Source organism: Pinus tabuliformis, chromosome Q (genome assembly GCF_031772625.1).
Source record: "Pinus tabuliformis cultivar Carrire ecotype Pingquan chromosome Q, CPIR1, whole genome shotgun sequence".
NCBI lineage: Eukaryota > Viridiplantae > Streptophyta > Pinopsida > Pinales > Pinaceae > Pinus > Pinus tabuliformis.
The window spans coordinates 1,320,913,724-1,320,933,287 of record NC_142296.1 but is presented as its reverse complement, the minus strand read 5'-3'; the positions used below and the strand labels follow the sequence as shown (position 1 = coordinate 1,320,933,287).

The 19,564-nt window shown below is 37.0% G+C and overlaps 1 protein-coding gene across 1 annotated transcript; it reads left to right on the top strand.

Moving 5' to 3' along the window:
- Positions 1–980: 980 nt before the first annotated feature.
- On the top strand, positions 981–19,342 carry LOC149224689 (Terpenoid synthases superfamily protein). The gene is made up of 2 exons (XM_089386221.1): positions 981–1,295; positions 18,167–19,342. The coding sequence occupies exon 2, from the start codon at positions 18,182–18,184 to the stop codon at positions 19,067–19,069; it is 888 nt and encodes a 295-aa protein (XP_089242347.1). The 5' UTR covers positions 981–1,295; positions 18,167–18,181; the 3' UTR covers positions 19,070–19,342.
- Positions 19,343–19,564: the final 222 nt, after the last annotated feature.

The window sequence follows — 19,564 nt, the reverse complement described above, 5'->3', positions numbered from 1 at the left end:
ATCCTTGACCAATCGAAGAGAACTTCGAATAATGCAAAGGGGTCTGAAGGAAGAAGGAATATTATGTTTCTTCAGGATCTTAGCAATTTTGTCCGTGGTCCCCTGAATAAAAGAAAGATGAACCCCATAAGTTCGATCTTCGAGATCAATCCTCTTCTTAGGACCTCTTTCTGCATTATGGAAAGCTCTCAGACCCTGGGATTTGCTATAACCATTCTTTTTAAAGACCTTAAGGAGGTGGGTCTTTTCATCATCGATATGATTATCATTAGAAACTCGCAAAGCTTGGGTGGCTAAGGTGTTGAGAACACCTAGTTTCTGAGCCGGGAAATGGTGGGAATTAGCATGAAGATATTGATCTGTGTGAGTTTTCTTCCGAAAAACTTGGTGAGAAAAAGAACCATCTTCCTTTTTTGAAATGAGAACATCAAGGAAAGGGAAGCTACCATCGACTTCAATTTCCATAGTAAACTTTATAGAATCTGACCAATTATTAAAGTAATAGAGAAATAACTTTAACTTCTCTTTACTATAAGACCCGACAAAACAAAAAGCTAATATTTTTACTCTTTAAGTCAATACTCTTTACTCTTTAATAAAAGAAGCTCATGTTTTTGCATTATTGCTGCCTAACTAAACCCAAAAAAACTAAATGTCGATAAGTCCAATGACACATAATATACCCACTCCTATAAAACCAATATAAAACCAAAAAACCAATATAAAACCACAACCTTGGATTAATTAAAATACATTTCCATGATTTAAACATAAATTCTTAATTCGGAATGTCAAACATAAATGATTAATTAGCAATGTCTTAACTCAACTCCTCCCACATAGTTCCAGCTAATGCTCAAGGCAACATCAATTTATATTAACATTAACATTATGCACTGCTTTTGCCACTTAAGCTTTACCCATTGACTTTGAAATGCAAATTCACAAGACAATGTCGTTGCATAACTGCGAACACCAGTGCCATGTGACCACATCCTTTAACGTCGAAGACACTGATATCGCAGACTAACACGAAATCAAATAGCCCCTCACCTTCATCGAGTGCGGGAGAATCTGACGTATCGAACCTGCGACCTGTATATGATATTCGAAGGGATTGCAAGCGACCTTGGCAATGTGACCACCAGCTCTACGTTCGAAACAGGAGAGAAGTAAAAATCCGTTCTTTCCCCAGGTGAGTATCCGTCACAGGAGTAACAGCAAGGTCGGACTGGAGTAGAAAGTCAGCCAAGGCCTGAGCTTCTTCTTCAAGCTAATAGACGTCTGGCTCTCAAGTAAGTGACTGGCATTTGTGGTATAGGTGTATTGAATTAGCATGGGTTTAAGTATGCTGAATATAACAGCAAGCCTGCATTATATTGCAATTTTTGCCTGAACCCAATAAGCAGTTTTGGCTAAGCACATGGTAAAACGCTAAGCAAATTAAAACGCTAAGCAAATAGAAGGCATTCGACACCCTAGCCTGTGATGGGATTTAACCCGCGTTGCGATTGATGTGGGCAGTTAGTAGGGATTGACCTTCTGACCTGTCTAAACCACATGGTTTATTTCATCCTCTTTTCCCTCTTTTTAGCTGTATATTGGAATTACGTGATATATTGTTCCTGTCATATCAGCAGGCAAGACATTAATTTTCTCAATGACTTTTTACAGGCATTGGGGTGCAAGTCTTCTGTCTAGTGTGTTATGTGTTTGCTTACTTTTTTATTCACTTTTGAGACATTCCTAGTCTTATAGGACCTATTCCCTTAGAATTAAAATAGATAAAAGAATTTGATCCGAATTTGGTCCGGGTATGAGCAAAAGTGTCGGGTTTTAAAAATCTCATTTATGTGGTTTATCTGCTCGGTTATGAAATTTAAGTTCTTTCTGGTTTTCATGGGCTAATATCTTAAAGGGAATTATAATTGTAGCTATATATAGTCTAAGAGTTTATTTCAACTGGTTGTCCTTAATGTTGCTGGAGGATTTATTTCAACGGGTTGTCCTTAATGTTGCTGGATATGTGTCTAGTTCCATGTCAATGTCGCTAGGCATGTGGCTAGTTCCATGTCAATGTTTACCCAGTCTAAATCCTCTTCGTTGAGGTGCATTAGCTTATACCAAGCATATCTTAGGTTTTCATTGGGTTTAGTTTATTTATATATTTTTTTGTTTACATGTAACTTCTCATTCCAATTCCTCATAACTTATGAAGAACCCTAGAAACAATTATCTCAGGAAAAGCAAATCATGTTATAAGCTGGGTTAGAGCTACTCAACCTATGTTGCACTCTCAGTGAGAACTAGAAAGGAAAGGGAACTGTCTACTATTCTGAGACTGAATCCCAAGTGATATGGTGAGCTTGTTTCTTGTTCATGGTAATGTGTAGTTGCTTTGTGTCCAGAACGCAGATCGGTTGATAATGAGCAGGGCTTACTGATAATACTTGATAGTGAGTTTAATTCTTTGCGTTAAAAAAAACTTGCAAAACATGCAGCACCCATCATGGGCATAAAAACATGGACTGGTGAACTCAGGCTTCTCTGTGAACTCAGGAGACTGATATTGCTGTTGTTCCCACATGTTGATTTTATCTTGATTGAAATGATAACCCAGGTAAATGTGAACAATGAATAAGTTCTAGCTCCTTTCCTTACCTATGAGGCAGAAATCATTAAATTCTACATGCATCTGGTAACATCACAAGAACAATGCTGAAAGCATTAGCCTTTGAAAAATGTATGGATGGGAATACCTTCTCCACTTAGCAAACTTGTGTCATAATGTCTACATTCGTGGGATATTAAAGAATACTTCTAATTTCGCTAGATATTGAAAAAAATCTTCCCAGTTCCTTTTGTTCAACCCACGTTCAACCTCCCTCCCAATACATTTTTTAACAAAAATAACCTTTATTATTTTTAATAGATATCTCCTGTTTTTACGAAACACCCCTTTTTATACCTCTCAATAACTATATATCCACCCCCTACCTCACATCTCCCGTTCTAAATACCTCAACCCCCTATATAAATGAACGTGATATGATATTTGTCAACAATATGAAGTCCCTGTGGGGAATACATGCAAATTGCAAAATGTTTCACAAACTAGCCTCACCATAAAATCAAGAACAATTGCTTCCTTGATAGTTGCTCAATTGCAATGAGTGGAGACTTAAAACTGTATAACAGACCTGTTTACAAATTAACAGAACAGTGATATGGACAATTTGCAATTTTGCATTATGCTTTCTCGAAGCTCCTCTGCAGACTTTGGCAGGAATCATAAACTCAAATTTGTTTTCCTTACTTCTGCTTTAAATCTCTTGTAATCTCACAAACCATGCATCTATGTTGCAGAACTTCAGTTGACAGACTCCATGCTTGAACCAGAGTTGATCAAGTAAATAAACTAATGTATATAGTAACCGTGTACCAATATATTCAGCTCTGGTAGTATGATAGGAACCAGTGTTGTGGGGGGAGCCCCCCCTCTTCGATCCTGCTCCCAATCCACGCTCGGGGTGGGAGCGACTCGGGAGCACGCTCCCTAAAAAAAATTTCACTCCCTGCCTTTTCGGGAGCGTTTAGCCTTTTTTGCAAATTTTTTTTTGCAGTAATGTTCGAAATGCAATTTTTTTTCAAAGGAACAAATAAGTTTTGAGTGGGGTAGCTTAATGATCAAGCCTATGGCCCTAGTACTGATATGCTATTCATGGTAATGTTAAATTTTTAAAGTAAAAGGGACATTCTCCTTAATTTTCATTTTCATGAAAATGAAGATTAAGGAGAATGCCACTTTTACTTAAATTTTTAACATTACCATGAAATGACTCAGGATGTTTGAGAGTGGTTCCGACCTCAATGGATTTCATATGGAGAAAGTAGAATTTTAGATTTCATTCAAAATCCAGTAGACTTGTCACTTTTTTAGGATTTCAGGATTGGGGGATTGCAATGTTTCCATTGAATTTTGTCATGTATTAGGGTATGGCACTCGTATTTAATCAAGAGCACCAATCCCTCTATGTACCTTGATGTTAGTGACATTGGTTGTCGAGCTCCTCTATCATGACCCTCCTAAAAATGTACACATCACTCAAACAAAATCTTGAGTTGACATGCTATGCTTTTTCTATCTTATGTTAATGCTTAGAGGGTGATATTAATGACAAAGGTCCTGATTTTCCAACAAGACTAAAAAATTAGACATTTCTCGTGGTGGCAAGAGGCCCAAGCATAAGAAATAGATAATAGATTTACTTGTCTTTTCTAGTTTCTAGTAGTTTTTATAACTATTGACTCTTTCATATTTATTATGATATTTTTTTAAACAATATATGACAATTTAAGTTTGAAGTTGGCAATTTTAACTCATTAGTAATGAATTATGAATATGATGCTTCATGAAAGTTGAAAGTTGTTTCATTTCATTTCATTTTATAACATTTCATTTCATGTTAGATATTATTTATTGTAATGGTTACACTTAGCTTACAAGTACAACTTTGGTGATCCATGATGATAAATGTTATATATTGAATTTTGAAAGCTTGAAACTTTAAGATTGATGAATCATGAGACTCAATATGTTGTATGTTACTATGTTACTAACTTGTGGACGTGGTTGATGAAGATTATAACTTCTAGATGATTGTTGTTATATGGTTCAATCTATGTTTTTTAATATCTAATTCATTATTGTACATGTTTTTGTTGACATATATGTATCAAAAAATATATATAAAAAGCGCTCCGGGATTCGCTCCCTAACCGGGAGCCTTTGAAAATGTCTCTCCCGCACCCGTTTTCGCTCCTGCTCCCAAGTAACACTGATAGGAACCATTGGGAATGATTTTAGATTTGTAGTCCTAATCTTAGTCATAGAGGTGGACTGTCTCACAAGGTTCGTCGAACTTTAACCTTGAGGTTCGAATTTTGAAAAAAGATTTGAGGTTTGGCGAACCTCATCGAACCTCATAGCCATTCAGTGAGTCCAAAGATCAAAACTCGTAACTTTATGTCACAACTCAAGCGTTAATTTATCCTTACAGTTTCCATGTCCATGATAGCATTTTTGATGCTTACTGATGTTTATTTCTTACTATTTTATCTTATAATTCATTATATATATATATGAACCTAATGGCGAACCTCATCAAAAAATTTGAACTGAAATTGAACCTAATCATTGCCGAACCCAAACTCAAACCCGAACCATGTGACATTGGAGGTGGACATGCTTAAAAATGGTTATGCTCGAACAGCTAAAATAAAGCTTATAATTTTGTCTCCTTATTTAGATAAATTTTGATAAATTTTGATGTACACCCTCTCCTTGACATTTCCATTTAACTTGTCACTCACATAAACTTATTCGATGGCCAATACAACTTCTTGTAGACACAGATATGCTTATTGAACTTTAAGAATTAATTTAGAAGATTCAAAATTTGGACCAAAACTGCATAACTCGAAATTGAAACCAACTTGGTGAGCCCTTCAACTCCTGAGGTGACTTGGAGAAGATAAGATAGGTGAAATAAGTAAATGGGAATGGGATCGCTAAGTAAAATAGTAGCAATACAGTGCATGGGAGTGCAATGGCCACTCCTATATAAAACCAAAAGTGAAAAACATGTCAAATCTAAGATCTGATCTCTATGAGCAAGAGACTGGCTTGGAAGGATCAAAAGCCAAATGCCCTAGAGGGGTGCCTCGAAAGAGGGACAATGGAAACGGAAGAAGTCTTGGGGCTTCCTTAATCTATAGCTTAAAGAGGAGTCAAGCCTGCAGAACAAAAAATGGTGGAAAGAATTCAAATGGTGGATGATACGGGATTTACAGGACAATGCAAGAATAGAGAGGATAAATTTCAATGGTCTCAGGTAGGGGGTTATGAAAGCTAAACGGAATTGAAGTAAAAACCTGGAGTGGTGTTGAAATGTAGTGGAACATGAGGGAGTTAGGGTGAATGAGATACTGCAGATTATGCATATATTTATATATATTCTATTATTTTTGTGTTTGTGGTTTTGAGGGAGAAGGGGACATAGGAGAAAAGACGCATTAGAGACGACGTACTTGAAGAAGGTATCAGACAAATTGCAATAGTGATTAGAAGGAAAAAGGAGAATAGCAGAATGAGAGGTTACATAAACTAAGATGCTTTGATACCACTTTTAGCTTATTTGATGGCAACTATGGGAATCCATTTGAATTTGGGACATTTACGGAACAAGGCACACAGCCTCTAATCCATATATATATATATATATAGCATAGTAGAATGGAAGATAGGTAACTGATGGTCATGAATTATGGTTGTGACTGTATTATATTTACTAACTATTACTACATGATTTGTACCTTTTGTTGTGATAATATTTCTAGGGGACATGTAATTTAGATTATTTAAGACCCATCCTACTACCGTCTTCTAACCCGTTAATAGGAGTACCTGGAAAAGGACAAGCTTGAATTTGGACATAACCATAGCTCTATGGGAGAGCACTTCCAGTTACATTGCAAGTCTACTCAATAGCTTGATAATTTGCATATTATATCTCGTACGAAGAGTTCTTGATAATCACTCATGTCTTGATTCCTGTTGTGGTCTTTACTTCTGAGAAGCTGTAATTGGCCATGGATATTTGATGCAATGTTATCTGGACACGTGGTCCAGACTCTTCAGTACCCGAGCTGGTAGCTGAATATTTATTGTTACATCTTGTACTAAGAGTTCTTGATAATCACTCATGCCTTGATTCCTGTTATGGTCTTTACTTCTGTGAAGCTGGATTTGGCCGTGGATATTTTATGCAATATTATCAGGACACATGGTCCAGACTCTTCAGTACCCGAACTGGTGGTTGAATAGGACTGGGAGGTTGATTCAACACTGAACTCGCTAGTTCAGCACTGAACCGACTAGTTTTGACTGGCGGGATCAATGGTTATGACTTATTCCTTGGGGTGGGGGAATAGTTCGGTATTGAACCAGTCGGTTTAGACCAGTGGGACCAGTGACAGTTCCTGTGGGGTGGAAACGAGAAAGAAACGATACCCATTCCTCCCAAACTCTAAAATGAGAAAACTTTATATTTTGTTGTCTAATTGGTTCGATATATATATATAATATATATATATATATATATATATATATATATATATGATTAATTTTTCAAATTTTATGTACCTTTTAGGAGAACGGTTCACAAACTGGTTCACAGTTCAGTTCTGGTCCAGCTCTTGAATCACTTTCACTTGTCAGCTGCTCATACCTGGCTGTAACTTCAACATTTCTGCTTTGGATTTTAGGGTGCAAGGCCAACCTTACATGATGAATCTGCCCGCCATTGCCTTGGAGAGTTGACTGCATTCTAAACTTCTGCACAAATGAGTCATGACAGCCAGAATGTGCATGTGTAGTAAAGATATAGGTTCTATTGATTTTGTTGCCAAGGCAGAAATGTATTGGGAGAGGCAGCCAATTGACTATTACCTAATAAAATAATGATATCTCTGATTTAGTCATATCGTTTTTAGTGCAACACAAGATGCATGCTTTTCGAAAGCACTTCTCCGTTACATGCTTGCATCCATTTGAACATGTCAGTACTTTTAGTCTGGACTTGGGGTCATGATAAGTGTCAGGGATATCATACCTCTTATTGTTTAAAGTTTGGCTATACTTTACAGCTACGTTCTGTTCTCTATACCCATGTTACTTATGCACTCCTTTTGATGTGTTTCACAAGAAATACCTTTTCAGTTCTTCTAGCAACTTTTGGCTGCTTGAAAACATTAACATGATGTCTTTCTTGCTTCCTTAAACTACTAAGTATTGTCCTAAAATCATTACAAACAGTTTCAGTCTGATCTCAGTGTATGCTGAATCTTGGTCACAGTTGACTTAGTCAAATGATGTACTATACTTGTACATCTCATAGTGATAGGAGTCTAGTCAAAGATGACCATTCATCTACCACTAGTATAAAATATTCTCCATCCACCATAGTTAATGTGGTTAAATGACGCATTATATTTGTACGTCTCACAGGAGACAGTCAAAGATGATCACTCATCTACAACTTGTATAAAATATTCTCCATCCACTGATTGTACTTCTGAAATACAGTGTTACGTGTACAATATGTACGAGTGCAGCAAATTAATCTCTTATGTTGGTGTTTCATTTGCTATTACAGTCTGTGCACATATCAATTACCTAGCTTCTTAGCATCCTTGACACATGTTAAAACTCAAAACCGACTGGTTCCAACATCAACTCTGTAATTGGAAAAGTTAAAAGGTAACTGGAGAACGTACATAGTCACTTTGTACAGTCTTCCTGCACCTCGGATTACTGCTTGCTAACCACCAGGGGATCTCTATGCACCTGTAAGCAATGTATGAACCCTAAGGACCAAAACACACTGCCAAACTGCAATAAAAGCTTACTGTAATTTGAACTATCAGATCCGTAATATGCAGGAAAGCACACGAAACAGCAAGCCAAGGCACAGATTTATGCCCTACAATAGATTTCTGCCTTGGGAAACTTGCAAATCAGCAATCAGGGCACGAAACCTACTTTTAAAAGCACTAGTCTGGATGCAAAAATGTAAAAAATAGCGAATATAAATGGGGAAATTAACAATTAATGGTTTAAAATTTAAATGCTTTGAGTCATATGGGCTACAAAGTGTAGAACATTAATTGAGGGGGAGTATTTCCCATTATTAATCAATTTAATAGATCAAAGTAATGCAGAAGACAATAAATCAGTGAGATATAGTCACTGAATAGATGTTACCTTTATTTTCAATCTTGTAAATACAAAGTTTGAAGGAATACAAGCTTCACCTACAAGAACTCCATGGAGCATCCAAAAACTTTTGAAGCACCTTCTTGCACTAGCATTCAGGAGTATAATCACATGAATAAAATACAAGCTTCTCTACTTCTCACACAGTCACTCTAAATGAAAAGGTGTGAAGAGATTAGAAATCAAGCTAAAAATCACTAGTGAATAACAACATCTTTTTTATCACCCTATCCCCTTTGCCTTTATAGAATTAGCATGGGGTACCAAAATATCCACAATGATCAACAGAAGTAAAAGATGTAACTTGCCAAGAAAAAATCCCTTCAAAGACGGTGCGCCGCGCAATAAAAGGATAATAATCCAAAATAAAGCAAATCTAATTCTCCTCGAAACCACATGCTCTACTTCTCTATTGAAAATAGGTTGAATAAACCATGCAAGTCTCCCGACAAAGCCTCTCCAAGTCCATGTGCTGTAGTTCTAAGAGAAAATAGAAAGTATAATCAAGGTATTCTCCCAAAAAGAATTCTCCTGAAGCCATGCGCTCCATCATTTGCTGAAAGTAGCGTCTTTTCTAAATCTCTCTCATCAACTATACAGATAGCTCTTCATGCCATGCACTCTACTTGGATGAAAAAGCAAAATTTCTAATGAAGGAAACTTCACAAGATAACCTTCCTTAACCAATGCACTTCACTATTTGACCAAAAATAGTATGATTGTCTCAAAAGTCAACAATATTGAGCCGAAAAGGTGGGCACTTATCTATTTGGATAAAAATAGTGATGCATCTCACTAGGTCACATGGAACTCCCTTAGGTGTGGTGCTCCATCTCCTAGCAAAAATAACAGTGATAAGGAGTTGAAATGCCACTCTATGTTAAATTTCCATGAAACTCTGCAACTACTTAGATGAATAATTGAAAACTAAAACCTAGTTTACTTTCACCAAGATACAGAGTCTCTTAACAATTCATAAGTAAGGGAATATAAACAAAGAGATAAAAACACATCACACAAATTGAGACACTTATTTTTTCCAGGAAACCAAACAAGGAAAACCTGCTTGCTTGATGTGGTATTCTATTGATTGTTCTGGAGCAATCAAATCTATTACAAAGCAATCTGTCTCTCTTGAGAAAGCATTCTACTTCTCTCACAAACCTCAGCTGATATGGTTGATTTCGATTGGCCTTGATCCGGGGAGGTGCAAGCGAGGTTGTGGTGGGAGGAGAATCAAACACAGATCCATCAACAATACCTCTAAACAACAGGGATTCGAAGACAACGACAGGAAAACTGAAGCATGGTGATTTGAACCCATGATGTCGAGGGGGAAGGCATTAGATCCTTGAGATTAGTTACTGCATTCGCCAGGCTTTCTTTCCTTTTGATACTGTGCTTTTGGTTTTTGCAGCTTTGTATTAAAGATTGGCGATGTAAAGATTTAACGATGTACAGCTACTGAAACAACTCAATTTGATTTGTGTGTGGAGCGCTTGGAACTATAAGGTTAGATAAATTGAAGAACTTGCGTTAATTTTTTTTTTTTTCCAATACCTAGAAAATCTCAGCTCTTTTTTGGATTGCACCTTCCTTTCATCTTGGCCTGTCTCTGCTTGTTATAAGTCACCGACACTTAATGTAAGAGCTGGGAAGTTGTTTCAAGAGTTGTTATTTGAGCTGCGGTCAACAAAGAGAAGTAGAGAGAAGCAGATTTTTTAAACTTCTCTTGTGTTCACTGCAGGGATACAAGTCCTTAGTTGTCTGAAGGCATTGATTCACAGTTGAGAAGATTTCTTAATTTTTGGGCCCAAGAGTAGTTTTGCTGATTTTATTTGAACTGGAGAAAATGGCTCTAATTTGTGACGTATTAGATTTATTAAATACCTTAATACAGTCCACTGAAGATGGGATGGTAAAAATTGGCAAGGACACTCTTTTTGACATTAGAATATGTCTGCAAAATGCACAGGAGAAAATTGATTTTTTGCAGCTTGAATCCCTACTACAACAAGAGGACCTACAACAACATAGTCATGATTCTGAACTTGTTTTTGTTTTAGAATAATCCCATTTTTGAGTCCAAAGTTGACTATAATCAACAACCAGAAATTGTTCAGATCACTAAGCCCAGTGCAAGAGCAAATTTGAATGTAGAAGCAAAAAATTCAGCATACACTTCCCAAGCCCATCATCAAACCTTGGGAAGAACTTGTCAATAACAGAAACAAAACCAGTCTTGGATATGACAAGGATGTGTTCTTTCATAGTCAGTGTTTTCAAAATCGGTTGGACCGAATCGGATTCGACCGAGCCAACCGAGCCATACCCCTGGCCTGGCCGACTCAGTAGATAAACCAGTTCAATGGCTAGTTTGTTACCGAACCGGTCATCGATCGACTCGGCTGGTTCGGTAGCAAACTGTCCGGATCGACTGAGTCCGTATTAAATTGGCTGAACCAGTCAAAGATGCCCAACGATGCTTTTTGGAGGGAAAATCGGACCCCAAACACAATTAGTTTTTGGTTTTATGTTTTCTTGAAGCCCATCTACCTCTCCCAAGCCTATAAAAGCTACCCAACCCCCTCACATTTCCTCACAACTATCTCATTGCATTTGTGTGAGAATTTGTGAGGAGTTTGTGAAGAGTTGTGGAGTTGGTTTTTGGAGCAGCAGTGAGTAGTCTTGGGCAATCATTGGAGCAACAGTGAGGAGTCTTGGGCAATCATTGGAGCAATAGTGAGGAGCTTCTTGGGCAGCCATTGGAGCAACATTGAGGAGGCAAGAGCTTAGATGGTGATGAGGAGGAGGAGGAGGAGCCATGGGTTTCCCTGCCTGACTCTGATTCAGAGTTTGAGCCAGATGATGTTGGCTTCTGTAAAAGTAGCGAGTAGTACTGATGACTAGTGATGTTTTACAATTTACTTTTGTTGTAGAGGCCATTTAGATCCTCCTTGGTTATATGTTTTTGTTTTGATCTCTATATCATGTATGTATTGGACAGTGCACTGGGTGCCATTTTGATATAATGGATATATTCATGAGCCTCCTTTGATCATATGTTGTCTTATCTCTATATTCTAGTGCTTTGTGTTTGGAAACATGAATGAAAATCTTTAAAATTATGTTTTTTTCATAAAAATAAATGTTTAATGTATTTTTTACAACGACCGAGTCATTGAAATCAAACGACCGAGTTGATACCGAGTTGGAGTCTGAGTTGGATTCGACCCTCGGCCGGTTCCAAACCCGAGTTGGAGTTTTAAAACATTGTTCGTTTCAGAGTGCTGGATTTCTTCATGACAGTTCACCTTCAGTTGTTCCAGATTCTGCTCCTCTTCCACAATAGCCACAAGAGATTGTTAAATGGCAACATTGTGATTGAGTTGGTCATATGAAAGTTCATTGTTTTGATCTCCATCCATGTGAGCATTGTCATAAAACCACTCATTCTTTAAACATATGCTTCAAAAACAAGCCTCTTGCAAGAACAAAGATTCATCTTGGATGGATCACTTCTTGGCAATGGGCTTCAACAACCAAGAAGATATTTCAGTGATATATCAGAACTTATTCTAGAGTATTGAACAATCTTGCAGTTGAGTTTTCTCCATCTTTTCACCTTATATCTGACAAGGGGGGAAGTGATGGCAATATACAAGCCTCAAAGCCACATCAAGCGAGCGTGAGCCGCAACCTGCCATCCAGATTCAAAGTTGTAGCCAGAGACAGAGATGTCCTTGAGCATGCCTTTGGTTGGTGGTCAACCTTAAACCATCTATGCAGGGGTTGAGACTTCCCTCTTCAGGTTGAGCTTCCCCCTCTTCAAAGAATTGGGGACATTTCCTCTAACAGAAGACTTCAGCTTCTTGCCAGTTCTGGAAGAGTTCTAGCAATTGCATTAAGCAATTCAAAGTTGGTGGTCATCCTTAAACCACCGCAAGTTGTAGACTTCCCTTTTCTAGGGTGAGGTCTCCCTCTCCAAAGCATTAGGGACACTTCCTCTAGCTGAAGATTTCAGCTTCTTGCCAGATTTGGAAGAGTTTCGGGAACTGCACTAAGTGTTCCAGTGTTGGTGGTCATCCTTAAACCACCACCTTATACCAACATCTCAGAGAGAACATTCAGCCTAGTGCATTTTTGCACATTTTGTAGTACAACTCTCTTCTTGGACTCATACATACCCCTTCAGATTAAGGGGGGAAATGTTGGACACCTAATCCTCTAAGGGTTGATGTGGAAGTTGAACAGTCAAAGGGAGTCCAAGAGATCACTTGGAATATGAAACCAAGGGTCACTAGACTTGTATAAATATGTACCATTGTGAATAATATATTCATTCAAGGCTGATCTTTCAGATCTCCTGTTTCCGCCTTTGTTGTGTCTAGCAGAATTTTTGCAGAAGTCACTAGAATACAACAAAAAGGAAATGTAGAGGAATACATACATGAATAGGAAGCATTGGCAACACAACTTATTAGATGATCAACTACTTTAGACTTACATGCACAAATCACAGGCACACATAAATAATGAATTATTAATGCATATTATTACAACCATAGAAAAGGCTTGATGTATGCAAAAGTCATTGAAAATAAGTGAAAAGAGTCAAACCAAAACTTTGACAAGGTGTACTCAAGGTAATAACTATCTCAAACCACGAATTTAGAAACTCAAAATATCCTTCACTACATTCGAAGAGAAGAAAATAATTATAGTTTGGAAGCCCAACGATGAAGGGAGGGCAAATACAAATATTGTGGAGACAAGTTGTCACTAGAGCACAAATGCAACAATTGAAAGTTATATAAAGATTAAGTTGAAAGATAATCAAACACATCCACCAATGTCTTGGTTTATTTTCTTTATCTTGGTATCATGTTCGCGGTCTAGGGGGTGGAGGAGGGTCACATCATCAATGTCAAGTCATCAACCAAGCCAACGCTCTTCAACAAAGCTTCAGTGTCCTCCATTAGGTGTTCTATGTCATCATGGAATGGGGTTTGATGCCCTAGAATGTGCTGAAGAAGCATCAATTATCTTTCAAGGGATCTCGCTTGCATAGATAAGAATCATCTAGCACATACTTAAGGAATCAAGTGAGATCAACATTGTGGGTACAAGAACCATGAAAGCATCAAGGTGGACCATATTCAATGCTAAAGCCATCAAAGTACACAAGCATCATTTTCAAATGTCCAACTAGCTTTACCTCACTTAAGTATGGGAGGGTTATCATATGACCTTATTAGGTGCTTCTAACTCCAAGGGGAGGAACAATGCCTAGGCTAACATTTTTAGACGATAGGTGCAAGTGGTAGGTGTTATGGCTTGAGGTTAACTTCAAGAAAGGTGTCATAGTCTTGTACTAGGCTATGAAAAACCATTTCCCATGAGTGCCTTTATAGAGGGAGCACTTAGCTACTTGAGGTACCTTCCCTTGCCTTTGTTTTTCCAAGCCCCCAATATTTGCATTTAACAAGCGTTGTGGATTTATCAATAATAATCATGCAATCCCCCTTTAATGATGGACATTTTATCACTTCATTGGGGTTAGGATGTTTATAGAGAGTTCCTTTTACTTTGATAGGCATGATATGCATGGATACTCTTGGTGACAAGTAAAAGCTAACATTGGCTTTTACTTGCTTTACACCCCTTGTCATTCTTTTGCATTTTAACATTTGGATCATACTCTTTCTTTTCTTACAACTGCTTCAGCCTCAAGTATATTCAACCCCTTGTTCTCGTAGGACAAGGCTAACAATGAGCTAGTAAGAGCGATTGACAACAACCAATCAAAGGATGGGATAATGGATATAGGGGAATGATGACAAATGTTAAGTATGAATACCATGGAGTGCTACCATTAGAGCCTCTTATTTGTGCCCCACCTAGACAGTGAAAGAAAAGACCCTAAGGTCATGCTAGACTAGGGACACAAGATAACCACCAAGGTGAAGTAGGGGAACAAGCACACACCCAATAGCGGTCTATAATCAAATTTCAACTTGTCATCCATACTAAAATGCCTTGAACATTAAATGAAAGCACTTGAATGCAAAAATGGTCAAAGTACTTCACAATAGATGTATGTTACCGGATCCGTGGGGCTAGGTAGTTGGATCCGCGGATCCCCGGATCAGATACGGATCCGGATCCGGATCCACTGGGATCCGCACTGTGCACTTTAAGAGTCACTTTCAAAAATAATGAACCTTTCGTAGTAAATAAATCCAAACCTACAAAATCATGTGTTCTATGGCGGCGGCTTGATCGATTCTGCAAATGAAGGTGCGTTGGTTGGACCAGTTGGGTAACAAAAGTCTGTCAGAACATATGTGCGTCAAACGATTATTCAAATGGGCATTTAACATATTATTTAACATTGATAAATGTCTGTCGGAACATATGTGTGTCACGCGATTGTTAGCCTCCAGTTTCCACGTAAAATTATTTTGCCCACATAGCACTTAACGTGGATTTTAACTTCCCATCTCCCAAGTGTTTGGTCTCTGATACTTTATCTTATTAAATTTCTAATCCAATTCATTTTATAAATGAATCTAAATAGTTTTGTTCTTTAATTTAATTTATAATAATTAAATATTTTAAATTCCCAGCTCCCAAGAGTTTGGTCTCCGATACTTTATCTTGATAATTTATAATTCAATTCACTTTAATTTAATTTATAATAATTAAATATTTTAAATTCCCAGCTCCCAAGAGTTTGGTCTCCGATACTTTATCTTGATAATTTATAATTCAATTCACTTTATAAATGAATCTCAATAGTTTTGTTCTTTAATTTAATTTATAATAATTTTTTTATAGGTAATTTATAAACTATAATAATAATAATTTTTATAATAGTTATTATTATGTTTTACGTTAATTATAAACTATTTAATTTGTATGAATACTTATTATTTAATACATAAATAATATATTAATTCTAAGCTTATTAATGGAATATATTAATTATTTTATATAAGTATTACATTTTACAAATATATATAAACTATATATTATAAAATTTATAATTCTTATTTTTAAAATTATAAAAAAAATATTTATATTATTTGTACTTGCTGTTTCCTTCGCGTATCCGGATCCTGACTTTTCAAAATATTGGCGGATCCAGATCCGAATCCGTATCCGTATCCGTATCCGAATCCGAATCCTGGTAACTTAGCAATAGATGATCCACCTTCATTGGATGAGTAGGCTAATTCAATGAATATATTGACTGGATCATGGATGAGAGTCATTTGAGGTTATTAGCTATCTAGAATCATGGTAGGGTTGTTGGTTGGCAAGCAGTAATATATGATTTTTTTTTTTCTCCTAGGGTTACCCCTGTATTTGGATGGGTAACAAGCACCAATGGCACAAACCTCCAAGAACGATTTATGGAATTCAAGTGGCAAGGGAAGAACTACAAATTATATATGCTAGAAAACCTACATCATCTGCTAAAAAAACTCACAAATATTCGAAAACAAATCCAAAACCAAGATCACTCTCCACAATGGAAGACAAAATCATCCAGGTTCTCTTTAGGATAAATCATTTATGAAAGGAAAGACAATGCTATGTATATAAAAATAAACATAATTCTTAATATACAGACCTAAACTTTAGAACTTGGGATATCAATACAATTACTAAAAGGTGCATCACATGACATAGCTCTACGTGGAAGGTGTCTTAAAAAAAAAACTATAGAATGTAGGATATTAATATTATTATTGTAATTATTTTATCATTCATATTTTATTTGTACATATTATTAATTTGAATCCAATTTTGGAAATCAAATATTATTGAGCTTTTATGCTCCACTCTTCAGAGGTGGAGACATAGTTGCATCCCTTTTTTAGATGTGGTATAATGATGCGGAGGATTGCAGAAATTATTGTTTCTTGAGAGGATCAGGTGGGTCACTCTCTGTCACAGGTCAGTGCTTTTTTGTTTTCCAATGGAAAAAGAGGATTGAATGGGAATGGTTCATTGCCTTCTCAGGAGATTCTCACTTGAACAACTTATTGCCTGTGTTCTTCACCACGGCAGAGATATTTGGTATATCAATTTTGTGCTAAGGCTTATGACACTTGGGATTTGAGACATTGGATTTGAAGAGGATGTTCTTGGGTGTTTTAATCAAGATTCAAAAGCAAAGATGCAGATAGGAAGGTTGACGGTCATGCTCTTTGTTGATGATGTGCACAAGTGTCTGGGTGTGAACGTAATCTTAATATTCCCTCCAAAAGAACTGAGATTATCTGAGGAATGTTTTGTGATTTTACCAGTGCGGGCTTTTAGATTGTTTCTGACATTAAGTTGTAGCAATCCTATAGATTATCTTGTTCATCACTAGTTCTTATCCATATTACATTTGAGCTATTGGTGAAGCACAAGGATAACTAACACCATATTTTTGGTGGAATGTCTGGAGCTTGCTTGAAAATATTTTTTTTGCGAAGTTGCTTTTGGATGGTTATGGTGATAATTACATGAAGATTAATGAAGCTTTTCCATATGTTTTGTTACTGTTATGGAACATATTTTGTATCATTTATCTCTGATATTTAGGCATGTTTTGCCCAGTCAAGGGAAAATAGCATCTACTGTCAGTGTTGCAGAGTACATCTAGTGATGATCAAGAACTAATTTACACACTTGTTACAGCTTGTTTGCAGAGTACATCTAGTGATCATCAAGAACTAATTTACACACTTGTTACAGCTTGTTTGCAGATTAAGGCATCTTGCCATCTTAACTTTACCAGTACACTTTTTAAGAGCTCCATTTGAACCTATATGAATTTGAAGTTGAGTCTCACAATAACTAGGAGCATACAACTGTGGCAGATCAGATGCATTCTTGACTGCTGGCAACTTTCTTGTATGTGAATGTTGTTGGGCTCTTACCCATATTATTTCTGATTCTTCTTCCTGAGCTGCTAGGCCTTATCCTAGTTCATTAGTCTTTTGGTTTTATGTTTACAACCTCCTTTCTTTAATTGATTTTTTTTTCTCCTCCATTTCCGTTTGTCTGCACTTACTGCTCAGTAGATGCTTAGGTGCATGTAAATTTTGGGTCCTTGTGTTCTTCCGCTCATTAATATTCCTGCCCAATTTTAACTATAACTGATGTTGCTTCATTGTTTTCTTTGGGTATATATGTTTCTCCTGTCCTTTCTCTGTGGTCAGTATTCTGACATCAATTTTGTCTTATCATCTACTTTATCAACAGTTTGGTTAGCAGAGGTTAACATTTCTCAGACCTAAAACTTATTTGCGATTGTTTTTCTTCTTATAGGTTCTTGCTGATTTCATGAATGGAACTTATCCTTCAAGCAGTTTGCGAACTGCCTTCTCATATTGTGTGCAACAAGTCCGTTCATATGATTATGAAAATTATCTTTGCCTGTTGCACCTACCAACAAGCCTGCGAAAAGCAGCTTTTGCATTGCGCGCATTCAATGTGGAAACGGCAAGAGTTAGGGACAATGTTTCAGATGCTAAATTGGCATTGATACGACTTCTTTGGTGGCGTGATACAATAGATAATATTTATAAGAATAAACTCGTTGAGCATCCCATTGCACAGTCTTTAGCATCAATTATCCATGAGCATACACTAAGCAAACAGTGGTTTAAACGGTCCATTGAGGCACGGATTGCAGATTCAGAGACAGAAAGCACTCCGGTGACTCTTGCTGACTTAGAACAGTATTCAGAAAACACTGCTTCTGTCCTTTTGTACCTCACACTTCAGGCTGGGGGAATCCAGTCTACCGCTGCAGATCATGCTGCTTCCCATATTGGAAAAGCAAGTGGCCTTGTCCTCTTTCTCAGAGCCACAGCATATCATGCTAGTCGACGTCGGTCATACATTCCATATGAGATCGCTGCTAAACATGGATTGTCACAAGAAGATCTATACAGAGGAGAATACAATGAAGCCCTGGAAAATGCCATGTTTGAAATAGCCTCAACTGCAAATGCACATTTGGAAAAGGCTCAAGAACTTTCAGGTGTGATACCTAAGGCTGCACTGCCTGTGCTCTTACCTGCAGTACCTTGTCGGATTTTGTTAGATTCCCTTCAGAAAAGGCATTTCAATGTTTTTGATCCAGCTCTAACTCGGGGTATATCAGGTGTTTCTCCTCTATGGTTTTTACTAAAATTGAAGTGGAATGCATTAAGGGGAACATATTGACTGGTGGATCTTCTTTTACTCGTGCATCTTGATGAAGAGGCATGCATAGTCCTAGACTCCTAGGAATAGTGGCACAATTTTTTATTTGGCAATTTTAATTGCTGTTAGTTGAATATCAACAAATGGAAATAAAAAAGGTCTTCAACAAAACAATGTTATATTGACAATTTGACTGTCAATGATATACAAGCCTTTATTATCTGTTTACCTGAAAAAAAAAACACATTCCCTGAATGAAATTTGGACTAGGTTATTGTCCATCAATTTTCTTTTTCATGGTTTCAATCGGTTCCGTGAGATTTGTTTAATTAAATCTCGTTTCTATGAACGTAGTGAGGTTCAGAAAGACTAGCTACTTTTGGATGCTTTTGGATTCATAATGCATTTTAATTGTATTTTTCGTTAACTGAATATGCCAAGTTGAATCAATTGCCTTGTCTTCAATTTTAGGCAACGTTCCAAGTTGTTTATTTCTAGTATTATGCAGCGCAGTGC